Source organism: Telopea speciosissima, chromosome 8 (genome assembly GCF_018873765.1).
Source record: "Telopea speciosissima isolate NSW1024214 ecotype Mountain lineage chromosome 8, Tspe_v1, whole genome shotgun sequence".
NCBI lineage: Eukaryota > Viridiplantae > Streptophyta > Magnoliopsida > Proteales > Proteaceae > Telopea > Telopea speciosissima.
In genome coordinates, this window is record NC_057923.1 from 36,634,748 (window position 1) to 36,654,351 (window position 19,604).

General features: G+C 39.9%; 1 protein-coding gene across 4 annotated transcripts in view; it reads right to left on the bottom strand.

The window, feature by feature from the left end:
• LOC122671651 (WD repeat-containing protein 11-like) overlaps positions 1-19,604 on the bottom strand; it is a 153,450-nt gene that overhangs the window by 17,587 nt on the left and 116,259 nt on the right. For all 4 annotated transcript variants that reach the window (XM_043869000.1, XM_043868999.1, XM_043869002.1 and 1 more), the window contains exons 7-11: positions 9,117-9,282; positions 8,883-8,997; positions 4,449-4,524; positions 4,166-4,348; positions 1,126-1,286 (exon numbers count right to left, since the gene is read on the bottom strand). In XM_043869000.1, the coding sequence (XP_043724935.1) occupies positions 1,126-1,286; positions 4,166-4,348; positions 4,449-4,524; positions 8,883-8,997; positions 9,117-9,282 (701 nt within the window). The remainder of the gene's footprint in view (positions 1-1,125; positions 1,287-4,165; positions 4,349-4,448; positions 4,525-8,882; positions 8,998-9,116; positions 9,283-19,604) is intronic.

Below are 19,604 nucleotides of genomic sequence, written 5' to 3' on the forward strand. Positions count from 1 at the left end.
TGACATGGCCAACTTCTGTGATTCGATCAGAGGAAAACTTAATTAGGCACAAGCAACATTCTAGTAGTTTTGATCCGGCCCGACACTCGTTCACAATACTAGAAGTCTAGGACTATAGGATGAGCAGGGTGACTAGTTAGTTGTTGCTTGTATTGTTGAATGTTGACCCCAATATATTTGAATGTAATGTTAGACGTATGATTTATGAAATGGTTTATAAATTTGATGTTTTTTCATTCCTATTGATTATTTCAGTTTTTTTACTTAAATTACTACCAACCTAGGGCCTGAAGTCAAACTACCATTTTGGGTGTGATTTTTAAGAATGTATTATGTTTATAGGCCCTAAAATAGGCTGTCTAGCAAGTTTCATGACCTAATTAGGTCATATGGCCATTGAAACCAAAGTTTGAAATTTGAAAAGAAAAAAAAAGAAAAAAAAAACCTAGTTTCGGCTAAAATCTGGGGTTTCGGCCAAAACAACTCGGTTACTGGCCTGACCAAAACCGAGACCTCGAACTTAGTTGACAAGGGAAAGGCCAAATATGAGATATGTTTCAGTGACAAAAAGATATGAGGACTTATTGTTCAACAGAAGATACAACCTAAATGGGGTGGAACAGCAGAACAGGATTCAGGTGGCAGACCTCAGTTCTCAAATTGATTGGAGAAAGCTAATTGATTTGAATCGAGCTTCATCATGCCACCATGGCCACTAAGTACAGCAGTGGCTAATCACAGAATGTAACATGAGAGAGAAAGTCCGAAAACTACTTCGTTTCACATAATACTACAAACTTGTGGCATCAAAGCTAAAACCTGAGATCATTGAAACAAAATTTTAGTTTGTAAGCAACAATAAGTCACCATAATAATATGATAACCTATAATTGGGATATGGCTGAGTTGTTGTTGTTGTAATAATGTAATAACCCATTCTAATCAGATTCTTCCTAGAATATGGCTGTATCTGAAGAAATTATAGTGACATGGAAATGGTACAGTATCAGAAATACAACCTTGATATGCTTTTTTATATGAGCATAAAAATTGGGATCAAGAATGAAAACGAAAGGACCAAGTAACTACTCATAAATGAATATTTCAATTGTCACATACACATACATATTAACCTCGATAAGGCGAAAACTGCTATCTGCTCCAGCAATGCATAGCACCAGCGGTTCATTTTTATCCGTTCGCAAAGGCAGCCAATCAAGTTCCAATACAAGAGTTCCAGGAAATTGAGGTTGCAAAAGGGAATTGGCCAATGGATCATGTGTATCCTGCAAATACGAAACGTGTCAAGATTTAAAATCATTTCATTACTTTCATAAAAAGGTAATGACAGCAAACAGTTACTCAGCTTCTTTTTTTGCCCTTGATAGATAATTAGATACAAATAATACTCAGTGAAAATACATATTTATATTAATCAAGTACACCGTAAAATGACTTAAGAGTAAACACAGCAGTACCTAAAATACCTCTCACTCCTACTAACACTAATAACAAAGAATAAAAAACAGAATAACATAGAACGGAAACTAACACTTAACACTCTCCCTCAAGCTGGAGCTAAGGTTCAAGAACTCGGTTTCGGTATAGGTTTCGCCCAGCCAAAACACCGAGTTGGTGTAAGTTTTGTTTTTTTGAACTCGAAGGCTGGTTTCGGTGGGTTTTAGACCTAGTTTCGGCCTAAAACTTGATACTCTGCCTATTTTAGGCCATTTAAACACAATGGCACTATCAGATTTTGCAAAAACAAAGTCCAAATAGAAGTTTCACTTTGGACCCTAGGTTGGTAGGCAACAACGTACTAATAGGCCCTATTCTACACATAATTTAGTAATTAAAAGCAATCAAATGATACAATTAATTTAAAACAACTAACATTACAAATGTAAAAGTGTACAATACATCAATCTTAACATATTACATATATCTCTATCATAAACCACCGTCGAAAATCCTCAAAAATCAGGTCAAATGCACACTTCTCTGTCGAGTTCACCGAGATAGTCGAGTTCTGGAGAGATCTCGACTATCTCGGTCGAGATATGTACATTATAACGGTAAGCTTGGTCCAAATCTCGGTCGAACCGAAATCTTGACTGAGTTAGGGTAATATTTCATTTCGGCTTAAATCTCGTCTCGCTTTTTTCAAAAGGAGAGATATTATTGAGATCTCGGCGAGATCTCAGCGAGTTCTTGAACTATGTCTGGAGCATAGACATCATTCATACGTAACTTTGAACACCCTTGAAGAAAGCCATTCCAAAACAAAGCTTTTGTAAACAAATCCCCAAGTTGATTATGGGAACCAACGAACAGAGTAGAAATCAATTTCTTCATTACTGCATCTTAAACAAAATGACAATCTACTTCCATATACTTCGTCCTCTCAGGAAAAACAGGGTTGTTAGCAATATAAATGGCCGCATGGTTATCACTAAACATTTCCATTGGTTTGTTGGCAAAGTGACCAAAATCTTGACAAAGGAGCGAAGCCACATCGGCTCAGCAAAACAGTGAGCCATAGCTCTGTACTCTGCTTCAGCACTGGAACAAGCAATAGTAGTCTGTTTCTTACTTCTCTATATAAAAAAATTTCCTTCAAAGAAAGTACAATACCCTATAGTCGACTGTCTATCACCATCAGCTCCAGCCCAATCAGCATCAGAATAACCAACAATATTAGAATGACCATGATGACGATAAGTAAGTCCCTTTCCTTGAGCACCGTTGAGATATCTCAGTATAGGATAGGCTGCCTCCCAGTGAACATGCTTAGGTGTCCGCATGAACTGACTAATCAGACCAACCGCAAAGATATCAGGTTGGGTAACATTGAGATATATAAGTCTTCGATATTGATGCTTATCTTCAAAATCTTTGTCATCAGACGCACCAAGCTTGACATTACAGACAAATTAAGACCTTTCGTACTGCAAATGACTTTAATACCAACAAAGTAACGGAAAGCACCCAAGTCTTCCATCTCAAACAGTTTGTTCTTCATTTTCCAAATTTGGCCACTAATCTCCTATCTGTGAGTCACTTAACCAAATCCTTGAATTGTGCTATCCCATTTTTTCCTTCTCAATGTATTTTTTAGAATTTGGTAATGAAGAGGATTATTGGTGTGGACGTGAGAAGAAAGGGCTCTATACCTTTTTTAACTCAAGCCATATTTTTTTACTACAGCTTAGTCATATGTGTGTGGGTGTAGTGACAACAGTACTGCTGATTCTGTGATGCTTTGGCATCAACGTTTAGGCTATCCATCTTTTGGTGCTTGAAAAAACAGTTGTCATACTTGTTTTCTTCTATTTAAACTTCCCATGTATTTCAGTGTGAACCATCTTTGTTTGCTAAACATTGTAGTTCTTCTTATCCTTACCATGGTAATCGGTCTATTGTTCCCTTTCATATTGTGCATTCTGATGTTTGGGGACCTGCTCCCACCACTTCTTTATTTGGTTATCGCTATTTTGTCTCATAGGTCGCTAGAAGTGGGAACCCTATCTTAGGGGAGATGAAAAGGAACAAAATCTGAATTTTTCAGCAGTCAGGATTCCCCTTTGAATGAAGTCAAGTAGCTTGATGTCCATGTGATATGGCTTAATAGGTGTTCTTTTCATCCCCTTTTTTTTAACTATGCAGACTTATAGGCAATGTATGAGATTTTGCCTGGTGCGCTGATTTAAATCCCTGGGGAAACATAAATTTTTTGCCAATTTCAATAAAATTCACTTGAAAGTGAAATTTCAAACATTGCTTGCAAGTTACAATAACATATAGGATTGTTCCTCTTATCAACTAATGTTTTAAGACAAACATTCCACAGTGAGCCAGAATATGGGTTTCCATGCATGCTTTTAGGGTTCCCATGGTGAAATGAATAGACAATTTAGAGAAACAAAATTTGATTTCCATGTATGCTTTCTAGAATAAGTTGATCAAAACAAAATCATCAAAGCATATTATTTCTATTAAAATTTCCACCAAGGAAACACAAGAAGATAGAAATTTCCAAGAAAAGCAAGTCAATACATGTACAACGGCTAAAAGCAACCTCCACCGCAGAATTACTTAAAAAGCAGCCATAGAACCTTTATTGCATAAATAATCTGGTATGCACGTACAACTTTTTTGCACTCACAAGATCAAATATACCAAATGTGTTGTCATAAAATAGCACAGCAATACGTCCTCTGCTATAGTCTCCAGCAACAACAGGACAGAATTTGATTCTTTGGATCCCTTCTCTATGCGTGTTAAATGTAGATGAGAGCCCAGTGGTTACATCCCACCATCGTATGTTCCCTGACCTGTCCCCCATAACCTGAAAAATAATGCAATCATTACCTTCAAAGCAATCTTTTGTAAGATGAAGTTTCCAATCTACTAGAAATTTGGAAATTCCCAAAATATGTGATACATACTACATGGGGAAGACGGTAGGCCATTGCTGTAACTAATCCATCTAATGAAACAAATGAGGAAGAAGGCCACTTTGGTCTGGAAACAAACCAAGCTCACATAAGAGGATAAAACAAAACCAAAATAATGCAAGAGAAGGATGTTTGAACAATGACTCAAACAAGAAACAAAATAGATAAAAAGATCCTGATCCATGTTTCAAACAGATAATCATACTAGGTACCAATAATATGCTTTGATCCATGTTTCAAACATCATAATAGCAATAAAATCAGAATTAGTAACTTAGGAGGTAGAGACCAAATCAGCCGGCAGAATCTCTCCAAACTTGGATCGAGTAGAGGTCCAGGGTCAGTGAGAAACTCGTCCAAATCTTGGCTTATTCTGACCAGTAGATGTGAAGATATTGAGCCCAGAAGTTGCAGCAATCAAGTTGAATTGCAGGGAGCAGTAGCAGCAACAGCCAAGAACTTACTTGGAGAACAGCTTCCAGACTTCAGTGGTGATCAGTTGCAGCAGTTGCAGTGACAAACACAGCAAGGGATATCAAGCAGGGCAGGGAGAGAAGATAGGATAAGAAGAGGGAAAGGGTTAGAAGGATTTTGGCTCTCTCAGCCAGGCCTCCCAGCCCTTCATGTCACAGCCATTGCACAAGAGAATCTTTTGCTTCAAAGCAATTTTTTTTCATTCAACTAGTCAAATCATGGGGTGCCTCTATGGGCAGATTACAATATATAAAGGCCCAAGGATTGAGTTCGAAATAGAAACTAAAAATTAGAAAGTCCCTTACATGGTTCAAGAACTCGGAACTCGATACCAACTTGACCCTTGGAAAAATCGAGTCAAGTCGAGGACGAGATCTCGCCGAGTTGGTGCATTTTTTTTCCCAACTCGAAGCCTCAACTCGGTGGATTTTAGACCTAGTTTGGGTCAGAAACTTGGTATTCAACCTATTTTAGGCCATTTAAACACAATGGCACTATCAGATTTTGCAAAAACAAAGTCCAAATATGAGTTTCACTTCGAACCATAGGTTGGTAGGCAACGACGTCCTAAAATACCTTACTCTACACATAGTTTAGTAATAGAAAGCAATCAAAACATTCAATTAATGTAAAATAACATAAATACGCATTAGAAATGTTAAAGTGTATAATACATCAATCTTTAAAAAAATGTTACATAAAAAGTCATATGTTAATGTATTCAGTCTCAATCATATCCACATAGAATTCCCATGTCATAGTGTTGCTGTAGTTTTGCACATAGTTTGCCACAACACTCATATAAGTGTTGTCATCAACATATTCCAACTCCCTTATCCTAGGGTATAGAAGAGGCGAAGGCGGTTGGTTTGAGGCGAGAGATCTACTGCTACTGTCATATTGAGGCATGTATGGGTATGGCTGGTTTGGGACTGGGAATATGGGGCCCAAAACCAGACCCAATGCTTTGATTGTCAAACTCATGTGTTGACTTCCCAAACTGACCATAGCCACTATATTCGGAACCGGTGCTCTCCTGGCCATAATCATAGTCATGATGAGGCTGAGATGAATGCCATGACTGTCACTCACTAATAGTATATATACTCATGCTTTCGAAACTTGCAAGCATGGTGTTCATACTCATGTCATCATCCGAAACTGACCATAGCCACTATATAGGCCCATAAGTAGGCCCCACATGGTTACATTGCTGGGGAAATATTTCTACGGGTTAGTTAGAATACGGGGAGGTGAAAATACAGGTATTTTTCCTTAATATTATATATATTTTTTACAATTTTAATAATATATTTATTAATTTTGAAAAATAAAATAATTTTTTTAATGGCTGAAAAAATAAAATGACTCCATGAGGCTATAAAGCATCCAAAGTTGCCCAACATACATGAAAATCACTTCCAAACAATCACTATTCATCCAATTTTTTTCAATTCTTTTTTCAAAAAAATAATTTTTTTTTTTTTTTGCAGAAAATATAATACAAAAAAATAGTAACAGAAAAAAAAATTTGGACACCATTAAGTGAGAGATCGTCCAAAGTTATGTAACATATCTTAAAATGACATGAATCTACCAAGGATTGAACAATTGTTTTTAAAAAAAATAGATTTGAGGAAAAATAATTTACCTTTGAAAAATCCTTCAAATTTGTGATGAATCTTGAAGATGTGTTGTTGAATCTTCAAATGTGCAGCTGGATCACCTCTCCCGAAGTTCAAGCCTTGAAATCCGCAGGTAAAATGAAGAAGGAGCTTCAAATGGGGAAGAAGAGAGTAGTTTTGGGAGCTTTGGACAGAACTCGACCGAGATATGTTGAGTTCTGTCGAGTTAGGTAAGTAAATACACTGGTAGATGGGTCATTTTATGGATCAACCCGGGACCTCGCCGAGACGGCGAGATCTTGTACTTTTTAATATCGTATTCCATCTCGTCTCAAATTCTCAAAAAAGAGACGACCGAGATCTCGGCGAGTTTCTTGGTTGAGTTACATTATTGTAACATTATTGTCTCTACACTTAAAGAGAAGAGAGAGTCTCCCATTTAGTTTCGTTACAATTATTGTCTCTACACTTAAAGAGAAGAGAGAGTCGCGTCATCTTCAAGCTTGAGTTACAGCCATTGGAGAAGGAGCAATCGGCGGAGATCATCACCAGAGCTACATTCCATTGGAGGCATAGTTGTCAAGGAGGCAAAGCGACCCAAGGCGTTGGAGGGGTGCCTAAGTGCTTAGGCGACAAGGCGCCCCCAAGTGTTATTTTTTATTTCCCCCTTTTCTAACATTATTTAGTATGCTACAATATTTTAGTATGCTATAATATATGCCTTATATCATAAAAATCAACATTAAGGCTTCTCAAGTCTTCAAAAATCAACATTAAGCCACATTAAGTCACATCAAGTCATCAAAAATCAATATTAAGGGCCACATCAAGTCATAAAAAATCAACATAGAACTAGAAGAAAACAGAACTGAAGAAGCAAGCTATTGGAAATTTGAAACAATCAAACATACACTTGGTTTATACGAGTCTCACATTTGGTTTATACTGCTCTTAGAAAATACGATCTTATCTATAAGTAATTAAATTGTTCTCGATTTAGAGAACTGTTCTTGTTCTCTAAGAAGTTCAACTAGTCAGGTGATTTTATTTTTACATGAGACTTTTAGTATTAGGTAGAGCACAAAACCAGCTTTCCAACAAACCAAAATTGCTTAAATCTGATTTATATTGAAGATGTTATGTTCCAGTCATATCTTATTTGGTATGCGCGAATGCTGTGAGAATCGGTCTGAATGAAAATATTTTTTTAGATATCAAAACAAACGAATATGTTACTGCACTTTTGGTTTTTAACAATGTTTTACTATATTAAGATTTATAGAATTTTTCGATTTGAGAAAAACCCCAACATTAGAAAGTTGAAAATTTTACCTACAGTCTAAAATCCAATTTTTGTTCTTGAACTGGGGGGTTGACTTTTTATCCTTTTGGAATTTGATTTTTTAACTATTTTTATTGGATTCAAATAGGGGGGGTATTTGCTTATTTATAAAAAATATCTTAAGTAAATGAAAACATTTACTTCAATGATATTTGGCATAAATAAGGGCTAATACCGGGTTTGATACCAATAAAAACCAGTGCAAGGCGCTTTGCAATAAGGTGGATGTCGCCTAGGCCCCAACAAAACCGCCTGGATGCCTTGGCGGCACCTAGGCGACACCTTGGCAACGCCTTGACAACTATGATTGGAGGAATATTTTACCAGTGTATTCTAGGTAACCGCCGCTCCCAGTTGTTTGTTTTAATGTCTATATTTATATAAATCCATTTGCGGGAAATTTTTTGTTGTGTGGTCATTGCGTGTCGCTTCCACTGCGACCTTCAAGCACCTCAAAATATGTAACATCTGGAGTATGTACTGCCTCTATCCTTTCAAAAAAGAGACTCTAACACACGACCAACCCACAAGCAATCTCCCATTTATGAACACAAACAATCAAAGAGGAAGGCAGACACAAAAGATGGATTGCAAATTTGCTATTGTTTAATAAAATGTATAACCAGAAGGGCAGAGCGCTGAAGAGCATTCTGAAGAGAAAATCGTGGACAGCATAGCTTCAAATGAACCAAACTTCAGCAATAATTCCAGGATAGTTTAGTAATTTAGTACCACTGGATAAATGTTATTTCTATAAAATAAAAATGTTCTACTAAGACAAAGGAAACTAACAAAGAAAATAACATCTTGGGGCACAAAGATCAGATAATTCCAGAGAGGCAGAGAGGCAACTACCATATGTTAAAATAAAAAAGGATATAATAGCTTTTTACAGGTAATTCAGGAGATAATATTGAGTCATTCACAACAAGCACACAATTAAACAAAACTAATATCTGAATGCTCATGGCAAAACCAATATACCTGAAGTCCCTTATCCTTCGCCCATAAACCTCAAAAACTCCAAGAGCACCATTGACAAGTGCAAACGCAAAACTTTCTGAGGTGTCCTCTGCAGATCCTTCTGAGCTTGTTGTCTCTGCAAAATTAGAGCAACTGCTATGTTATGACAGATTTGAACAAAATCTCCAAATAAAGGCATGTAAAAACTTCAAATCCCTGAATAAAACTTAAGAATTTCAGGTGAAAAAATCTTACTAATGTCTGACGTAGATGCATGTGTAGGGGAACCTGACACAGAGGCCCCAGTGATACGCTCTTTGGTGGCAAATGATGACTGCTTAGAAGGTCCAGTTTGAACTGGTCGTGGTGCCATTGGAAGCGTCCACTCCAATACTGTGAATGGAAGAGCCAATGATCTAAGCTACATGAGGAAATAAAGGACAATAAATATAAAGAAATGACAATCATGAATATCATAAACTATAGTTTATTTATACTTTCATGCTAGGTATTCTTACCAAGAAAATGTGAAGCATGAGTAAATGACAATTTTAAACTAAATGAACAAGATAGAATACATATAACCAAACATTTGCTACTTGTAGTTGTGTCCACCGGATACAACAAATAAGATGCTTAATGCAAGAAACAACAGATCAAGATGGAATAATAATTCCCAGATTCAACATTGCAGGCAAGTGATAGTAGATTCTAAAAAGAAAATTAACGCATCATTTGAAGTCATACGGGATAACACTTTTAAGTCTCAGTGAACAGTAAAATTAGCTGTTAACAATTTTAGACATTAATAATTTCTTTCCCACCTTTTTGTTTTTGATGGGGAATTAGAAAACCTGAAGCCCTTAAATTCTTTATGGGTCCAAACCCAGAAAGCAACCAAATCCTTCTTTGGAGTTCTATAGTCACAATTCTCACAAGATCCTGCTGTTCCTTCCAGTCAAAGACTTAAAAAGTAAAAAGTTAAAACAGCGTTTGGAGCTCATAACATCCTGCCTTGAGATCCCAAGGTTGAGTAGGTCCATGCAGTCAAAAGAGATAATAAGGCTTCCAACACAAGCCATCAGGTGCGGGAGTCCAAAAGTAAAAATGTGTCTCAGAGCATAGGACAATCATTAGGTGACTGGATCCCACTGCATATCTCACAGACAGTTGACATAATGGCCCCCAGAAATTAAAGTCATTAATTATAAAAATGAAATCAACAGTGATGATCCATAAGAACTGGATGTGTGTGGCCAAATTCTTAACTTTATAAAAATGAAATCAACAGTGATGATCCATAAGAACTGGATGTGTGTGGCCAAATTCTTAACCCATGCTACAGTATACAGAAAAGCAGGTGTATCCAAGCCGAAATATCCGAAATTTGGCGAAATTTCGCCGAAATATTGCATTTTTTCTGCAATATTTTGGGAGTCCATCTCGGTGGGTATTTGGCCATATCTAGGTCTGATACTTCATGGACACCCTTATTTTTTTAGCTAAATAAACACATTTAAACCTTCATATTGCAAAAAAAATGAACTCAAAGTGGTGTTTTGGATTTGCACCCTTGATTGACTGTATACAGTCGGACCCTATTGTATAAAATAGTTAAATACATATTGTTTAATTAATAAAAGACATAATAAAAAATTTAAACAAAGTAATGAAACAAAAATAAAGTCAAATGTAGCCATTAGTTTAAACTCATCAAGTCATAAGTGCATAAGTCATAACTCATGAACTTCATAATAGCCAATAGTTCAATACTCAATACACAAAGTATTTCTATGAAATTTATTGAAATATACTGCTCAATACACAGTATTTCTATGAAATATACCGAAATTTACCGAAATATCGCTGAAATTTGAACTTTTTTCATTTCAGAAGCCCATCTCGTCTCGGTAGTGTCGAAATTACCGAAATTTCGGCGATATATCGCGAAATTTTGTACCATGTATCCAACAAAACATCAACTTAGACACACCTGATCTATATAAGCACTAAACGTAAGGATTTCCCAAACATCTAATGGTCTACTCAACATCAACCACAGGATAGTCAATACAGTCCTCGTATTGACATAATCAATGACCCAGCAGCGCCAAGGAATTAAGCATTGATATGTATCGGGCCAATACACCTGATATGTATCTGTAGCTACCGATATGGTACGGTACAAAGATGGGGCAGTAAAAAAACAAATTGTATTGGACCAGTACAAACCGTCTCGATCAATACAACCCAAGACGGTTTGATACCGGCTCGAGACACTACGAAACAGTCGAGACGCAGGATATAACCTGCACACAAAGGGAGGAAATAAGGAGAGTCATGAGCTACATCCCTCTTCATTCCACTCCACCAGTAGTGATCCTTCAAGTCTCTGTACATTTTTGTGCTACCTGGATGGATTAAATATGGAGAGTCATGAGCTTCGAATAACACTTCTTTTCTCAACTATGTATCATTAGGAATGCATAGCCGGTCTCTAAACATGAGGACTCCACTCTCAGTCAAGGTAAAGTCTAGTTCTCGCTGTGCGACCTCTTTGATTGCTTCAATGATTCTTTGAAACTCTTCATCGAAGGCTTGGGCCGACTTGATCTTTTCCACCAAGGTCGACTATACTGATAAGGCTGTCATAGACAAGGTAACACCCTCTACCTGTAGCTCTAGGTCCATCCTCCTAGCTTCTTCAATAAGCTCTTCACTGACAGCTAAAGATGCTAAAGACAAAGTCTGCCTCATGTTGAGCTCCTTCTATGTAAAGAAGTACTTGAGACTGTTGTGATCACTGTAGATCTCACTCTTTTCGCTGTACAAGTAATGTCTCAAGATTTTCAGAGCGAAAACCACAGTTGCAAGCTCTAGATCATGGGTAGGGTAATTCTTCTCATAATCGTTCCACTGTCGAGAAGCGTAGACCACTTACTACCTTCCCATCTTGCATCAGAACACAACCCAACCCCATTTTGGATGCGTCACTGTAGACTGCCATCCCTCCAGTACCATTTGGAATAGTGAGTACTTGAGCAGAAATCAGCCTCTGCTTTAACTTCTGGAAGCAATTCTCGCAGCTATCAAATCACTCGAACTTCACTCCCTTTCGGGTCAGTAGTGTCACAGGAGCGGAAATCCTTGAGAAGTTCTCATTGAATCTTCTGTACTAGCTCGCTAGACCCAAAAAACTGCGAATGTCTGCTACATTCTTGGGTGTCTCCAAGTCAACTACTGATTTTACCTTGCCAGGGTCAACTTCAATACCCTTGGTAGAAATAAGATGTCTCAGAAATGCCACTTGTTGCAGCCAAAACTCAAACTTACTAAATTTGGCGTACAGTTGTTTCTCTCTCAATCGCTGTAATACAAGACGGAGATGATCTGCATGCTCTTCCTCACTCTTGGAATAGATCATGATGTCATCTATGAAGACGATAACATACTTATCTAGGACATCATGGAGCACCCGGTTCATCAACTCCATGAAGGCGGCCGAGGCATTGGCCAGCCCGAAGGACACGACCAAGAACTCATAATGACCATAGCGAGATCTAAATGTTGTCTTGCTAATGTCACCTTATCTGATCTTCAGCTGATGGTACCCCGATCGGAGATCAATCTTTGAGAAAACATTGGTACCATGTAATTGGTCGAATAAGTCATCGATCCTAGGTAAAGGATACCAATTCTTGATCGTCATTTTGTTGAGCTCACGGTAATCAATGCACATCCGCATACTACCATCCTTCTTCACAAACAACACAGGCGCTCCCCAAGGAGACATACTAGGTCTAATGAAACCTTTCTTCAATAAGTCATTTAGTTGCTCTTGTAACTCCTTCAACTCAGATGGGGCCATCCTGTAGCTTGTAGGGAGCCTTGGACACTGGAGCTGCACCAGGTACCAGGTTAATCATGAACTTCGTCTCACGGTCTGGTGGCAACCGTGTCAGATCTTCCGGGAAGACATTTGGAAAGTCTCTTACCATACTTACCTCTTCCAAAGGCTTGACTTTCATCTCTGCATCTACCAAAGATGCCAGGTAACACTGACATCCCTCATCAAACAGTTTCTGAAATTGGAGAGGAGAGATAATAGCTTTCTTGGGTTTCTCCTGCCTAATACCTTTGAACACAAACTCTACACCACTCTCTGGTTTGAACAGGACTTTCCTTTCGGCACAAATTAGGTTTGCTCTGTGAGTGGACAGCCAATCCATTCCCAAGATGACGTCAAAGTCCTTCATGTCAAGGACTATCAAACTTGCCACTAGTTCGTGATCAAATACACGTACAGGACAAGGATCACAATTTATGTCGAGTTCGACCTTACTGTCTGTTGGTGTACTAACCACTAGGTTTTGAGCCATCTTCTTTGGTTTGATACGCAACTTCTTCGCAAAAGAAGGGGATACGAAGGAGTGTGATGCACCGGAGTCAAACAAGGTATAAGCAGGTAGGGAGCAAACATAAATCATGCCTGACAAACAATAGACAACCAATCATGGAAACAAAACTTACACGAATGCACATCTCAAGAGTTGAGTGCATTACCTGTGATAACGCCAGGACCAACCCGGACTTCTTCATTGGTGACAGAGTACACCCGCCCTTGAGTTCTACTGGCTGAGGCAGGGAGAAGAGAGCGAACAGATGCCTTAGCTTGAGGTGCCTTTGGAGACACAGTGGGCCATGAATTTCCTTGGTGGGGCTTGGGGCAATCTCTGCTCATGTGCCCAGCTTCCTTACAGTTATAGCATGTGAGGGTCTGAGGGTTCGATGGGGGTCTGGGCCCATCGGGCTTACGAGATTGAATCGGGGACACAGCAATGTAAGATCCCCTTCTCTGAAGCATGCCAGATCCTCTAGAATCATAAGAGGTTATGGGCCTCTTGTCAGCTTGGATAGCCCTGTATCTCTCTTTGCTCATCCTCAATGATCTTAGCCGCCTGCACTACCTCAGCATAGGTGGGGTAGCCCTCAACCCTTTCTCAAACTTCCTTGCCTTGACACCGTCAGGCTTCTGGTGAGCAGGTGCAAAGTAGAACAAATCGAACTGCTGCTGATAGTAGAGGACTGACTTAGAGCCTTGGTACAAATTCATGAACTCTTCCTCCCTTCTATCCTGAAAGTTTCGAGGAAAGAAATTCTATAGGAAGACCTCTGTGAACTGAGCCCATGTAGCATTAGGGTGTGTGGCCCAGAAGTTTTCCTTAGTGGCAAGACACCAAGAATTGGCATCGCCCTGAAATTGATACACCACACACCTGATCTTCTCAGTATCAGTACACTGAAGCACTTCGAAAACCCTCTCAAGGTTCCGAATCCAATGGCTGGTAGTAAAGTATCACCGGCCGGCTTCTCGAACACAGGAAGACGGTGTTTCTGAAACTTCTTCGAAAGTTTAAAGGGATCTGCATAAGCTGGTGCCCCCACTGGAACTTGTGGAGCCTCAGGAGTAGGAGGAAGAGGTGGAACTGGCACCACTTATGCCAAAGGAGTCCCGGCAGCAGCGAGTGCCAGAGAGGTGCCAGGCCCAGCAGCAGCTGCAGGAGCTGGAGAGGGAGGAACTGCATGTTCCGGAGGGGGCACTTATGATGATGTAGTCACCTCCATGGGAGGTTTATGTATAAATCAGCTGATTGTAATGGAACGGATGTATATATATCTACTCTTTAATTCTACTGTTGTCTCTATTACCTCGCTATTGTTCTCGGATTTTACCCTAGCTAGTCTTCTTCCTAGGTTCCACACACATTCCAATTATCCTTGTTGGAGGCTTTTAATTTTAGACCCTATTGTATAGAGTAGATCAGGAGTCTTTGCTAGACTGTGGTTGGTGTAATGTATCACGCTCTGATACCATGTTGGCATGCCCCCTATTCCGATATGGATTATAATCTAATACAAAAGGGTAATTAGGACGACACGCGTCACCCTATGAAGCTACCAGGATCTCTGACACAATGTCCCAATCCATAGTCAATATACAGTATAAAGCGTAACAATTACAAGTGCGAAGATAAAGGAACATTTCATTCCAAAGTAGATTAATTACAAAGTGGAAGCGTTTAAATAGCAGTTACAATATGTTCAACTGGCTAAGTGATACAAGATAATGTTTAGTACGGTTTACCGACTGACCATGACGTAACTACTCAAAATATATGTATAACAATAAATGTTTATACATAGCCTAAGGCCCAAAAGTAAACAAAAGGTGGGAACAATCCCAAGTATCAATATGGTCCATAAGAACAGTCATCGCAAGGACAACCCTCGTCATGTTCCTCAAACATAGCCTCAGGCTCCTCGGCGCCTATATCATCGTACTCAGAAGGTTGGGCATCAAGTTCAGCAAGGTAACCACCATCTGCGTCAAAATCTAAAAAGAGGTGTACACAGGGGGGTTAGCTCCACTGAGCTAGTGAGGGGATGGGGAATGAGCAAACACACAATTCACAAATAGTCTATGATGTATGCAATGTGAATAGATTTTACACCTAGCAATCAAACTAAGTCAATGGTATATGCTACTGTGATAACTCGGATAAACACCGTGGGTCACATAACTTATCGCCACAGTGAAACCTCTATTATCACAAGGGAGCCTACGCCGATCGAAGCCTCAATACCACCTAGTGGCAAACCCCGATAACCATTACTATCCCTGGCTTGGCCTCTCCCACACTCCACAGGCGGCAGGTGCTCTGGCTATCTAACACCTAAACCCCTGTTGGTAAGGGTCATAGAATAAGGGTACAGAGATCCTAACCATAGTTATACTACATGCAAAATCCTATCGTCCCGAGAGGTATTCCGGGTGCATCAACATCCCATACCATCAAGCACTCGGGTACCAGCACGGCACGGTGCATACAGACCAATATGACAAGCAATTTAAAGACCATAATCATTTCTGGGGTTCCAGCGGTATTTCCCCCCGCAACCCGATACAAGATAAAGCCAACATCTCATCACAATCATATCAATTAAATAATATGCAATATGCAACATGCTTGGTAATGATGCACTAGCACGTAATACATGATTGGAAAAATAAACAAACCTAAACAAAGCCCAAAACCCACTTACCAAAGATTCACGTAATGTTCGGGTGTTTAGAAGAGGTTGTCGGACACACGTTCCTGAACAAGTTAGACTGCCAAGGGATGCGTGAGATAAGTGTTAGAAGAGTGTAGGTGGGCCCCTTGTTAAGTCCCAAGAGTCAAAGATAAGTTTAACAAGAGATAGCACGGACAGACTCAGAGGCGGAGGTAGCAGAGTGAGTCCGTTCCTGGTTCCATCCAGGCTATGGGGTGAAATCATAAGGAACAGATTCACAGACGGAACCTACCTATAGATCTGTTCGTGCATCCGTCCAATACCTTGAGACATTCCCGAAGGGAACGGATCTATGGACGGAGGCACAGGGTGAGTCCGTCCCTGGTTCTGTTCGAGCCAGTCACCTAAATACACTGGACGGATTTACGGACGGAAGCACGATGCTGGATCCGTTGGTTGATCCATCCAAGTTCCTGTCCGAAATTTTGAAGGATTTTCACTTCCACCTTCAACCCTTGAGATCCCATAGCTTTAAGAGCTAGGGAGGGGTGATCTAAGCCTTCCTAGGGTCACTAGGTAACCAACCATCCATAGGTTTTAGGGTTTACAATAGTTTAAACCTTCCCTTGGTCAATTCGAGGGTTATGGGTAATGGGAGTTAAGAACAACAACAATGTTGCAAGTAAGACATTCTTGGGGTTCAATATTAATGTCAAAACCCCAAGGGGGAGTCCAATATACCACCAAGCACAAGACTTGGATCCTAAGTAGAACCCTAGGTCGATCCATACCAAAGTGGGATCCCCAAAATCGAAAATGGAACGGTGGGGAGGAGAGAGAGGTATGAGCTATACCTTTAGACGCTTGGAAGCCAAGATTCCACCTCCAAGCAATCAAGCCTCACCAACCTAGCCTTCTTCCCTCTTCTTTCTCCTCTCTTCAATGCCCAATCGATGGTGGTTGTGAAGAGTAATGGGACCTTGGGTGCGGGTATAATAAAAGGGGCTCTTCAACGGAGGAAGGGGACATCGGTAGGGGCGCAGAAGAGGAGGTCAGAGTAGCAACGTTAGCAGAAGAGGAGTCAGGTAGGGATTCCAAAGGGAGGAAACGGTTAGGACCAACAGTCCGAAGACCACTGGAGACCACCGGACAAGAAGGAGGAGCAAAGGGGAGGCCGTGAACAGATTTTGATCGCTGCCGGCGGCGACCACGAGAGGGGGAAGGAGAGGGATTTCCAACACCACTGTGACGGGAGGCGTTAGGGGGAGGGTACAGGGAGTGAAAGGAAAGGAGGGGTCTGAGAAGGGAAATTTTAAGCCCAAATGAGGTGAGGTTTTTTGATGTAGCCTCGAAATTTGGGGAAGAACGTCACTGTGCTGTCTGAGAAGGGAAATTGTGAGCAGAAAACCTATGTTTGGGCTGAGAAGGTGATTTGGGTATTTTGATGTTGGAGGCTGCTTCCTTGGTGATGTAAGCGTACTCAAAGTGGCATTTGAACACCGACGAAACCGTGGAGTTGGAGGATGGCAGTGTTCTTCCAAGTGGTTAATCCACTTTGGTAATCTCTTATCAAATTTCCATTGTAATTGGCTAGGTTTTGATGTTTGTTGATGTATAACCTAGTTAAGTAGTTATGATGTATATGCGTGGGGAATTTGTAATTTGACAATTAATTCATCATTGCAAGGGGCTATTGGGTAGGTGCCCAGTAGGTGTTTGATTTAGTGTCCACTAGAGAGCTAGACAAAGGGTGAGTTTGTTGTTGTTGTAGAGAGCTAGATAAAGGGGTTGTACCCCTATGTTCTTGTATGATCAAGGACTGAAGCACGAGAAGTCCTGAATTGTATAGACAGTCGAAACTGGAGGAGAGTATTGGGCAAATGTGAAATCCAAAGGGGTACTGCTCCATGGATGTAGGCAAATTGCCGATACACATATTTTGTGTTGTAGTCAAGGTTTAAAGTATCGGTATCGGGTATCGTATTGGTCGGGTGATTTTAAGAGACGTATCGTATTGTATCGTATCGCATAAGGATCGGAGATACGTATTAAACACTACGCCTAGAAATGGTCAAAATACACACAAAAATACACTTTTGGACCAAAAAAATATATAAATAGCAATATATAACAAGTATGATGCATAAACACTAACATGGAGAATAATGTATTACCAAACAAGAGCATTAAATTGAAATTGTTATAAAAGATGAGGTTTCTTACATGTTGTAATCATCTATAGCCATGAAGAGTATTGGATGATGCAAAGGATGATATTGTAGCACTCCTTGATTCGTTTTTTAGTCCAAAAGTGTGAAAAACCAAGATTAAATGTAAGATTTTAGACTCTTGGTTGAGAGTTTTCATTAACAGATTTAGAATTAGAGTAAGGCCACCCTAAGCTCTTTATTTATATCCTTGAGAACACAGGACAGAAATACAAATAAGCAATGTGGGACTAAAGCCCACACAACAGAAAAATATAAGAAACATAAAGAGGGTCCAAAATACCCTTACGGTTCTAACAGTTCTAACACTCACCCTCAAGTTGGAGTAAAGATGTCAATCATGCCCAACTTGACTAGATTAGGATGGAACAATTTCCTAGATAATCCCTGGGTGAAATATCAGCAACCTGATCAATAAACTTCACAAAGGGAACACAAATCAATCCGTCTTCCAACTTCTCCTTGATAAAATGCCTGTCCACTTCAACATGCTTGGTGCGATCATGCTGTATTGGATTGTGAGCAATGCTGATTGCAGCTTTGTTGTCACAGTACAACATCATAGGTTGATGAACAGGAACACCAAGGTCTTGCAGCAAGCCTTTCAGCCAAAGTAACTCATAAATGCCTTGCTACGCTAAGTGATAAGATTGCCCCCTACAAAAGAACAACACCCAGAGATAGATTTCCGATCTGCAGAACCAGCCCAGTCAGCATCGGTATATGCCTCTACTCGTAGGTGACCATGAGGAGACAAAAGAATGCCTTTTCCAGGAGGTAACTTCAAGTAGTGAAGAATCCAAAAATAGCCTCCATATGAGAAGACTACTGGTCATGCATAAACTGACTCAAAGTACTCACAGCAACAGCAATGTCTGAACATGTGTGTGAGAAATAAATCAGCTTCCCCACTAGTCTTTGGTAGCGGCCTTTATCAACAGGTTCATCCTCCTTTTCTTTGAGACGAACTGTAGCCTCCATAGGAGAATCTAAAGAGTACGACAGGAAGGGGGATGGTAATACTTATAACCTTTCTGGGTTGGCGAGTAACCCAAGAAAACACACCGCAACCCACGAGGGTCAAGTTTACCATGAGATTTTGTGTCTCTGGCATAGCACACACAACCAAACACCTTAGGAGGAACCACAAAGGTGGAATTCCCATGTAAAAGTTCGGCCAGACTGCAGGAGTCAAGAACACGAGAAGGCAATCGATTAATGAGATAGGTTGCAGTGAGGATAGCATCCCCCCAATATTGGGAGGGAACATGGCGCGAAAACATCAACGCTCGGGTCACTTCCAACAAATGTCGGTGCTTCCTTTCAACCACAGCATTTTAAGCTGGGGTATCGACACAACTAGTTTGGTGAATAATCCCATTATCAGCCAAATACTTCTGAAATTGGTGTTCCATATACTTGGTGCCATTATCATTTTATG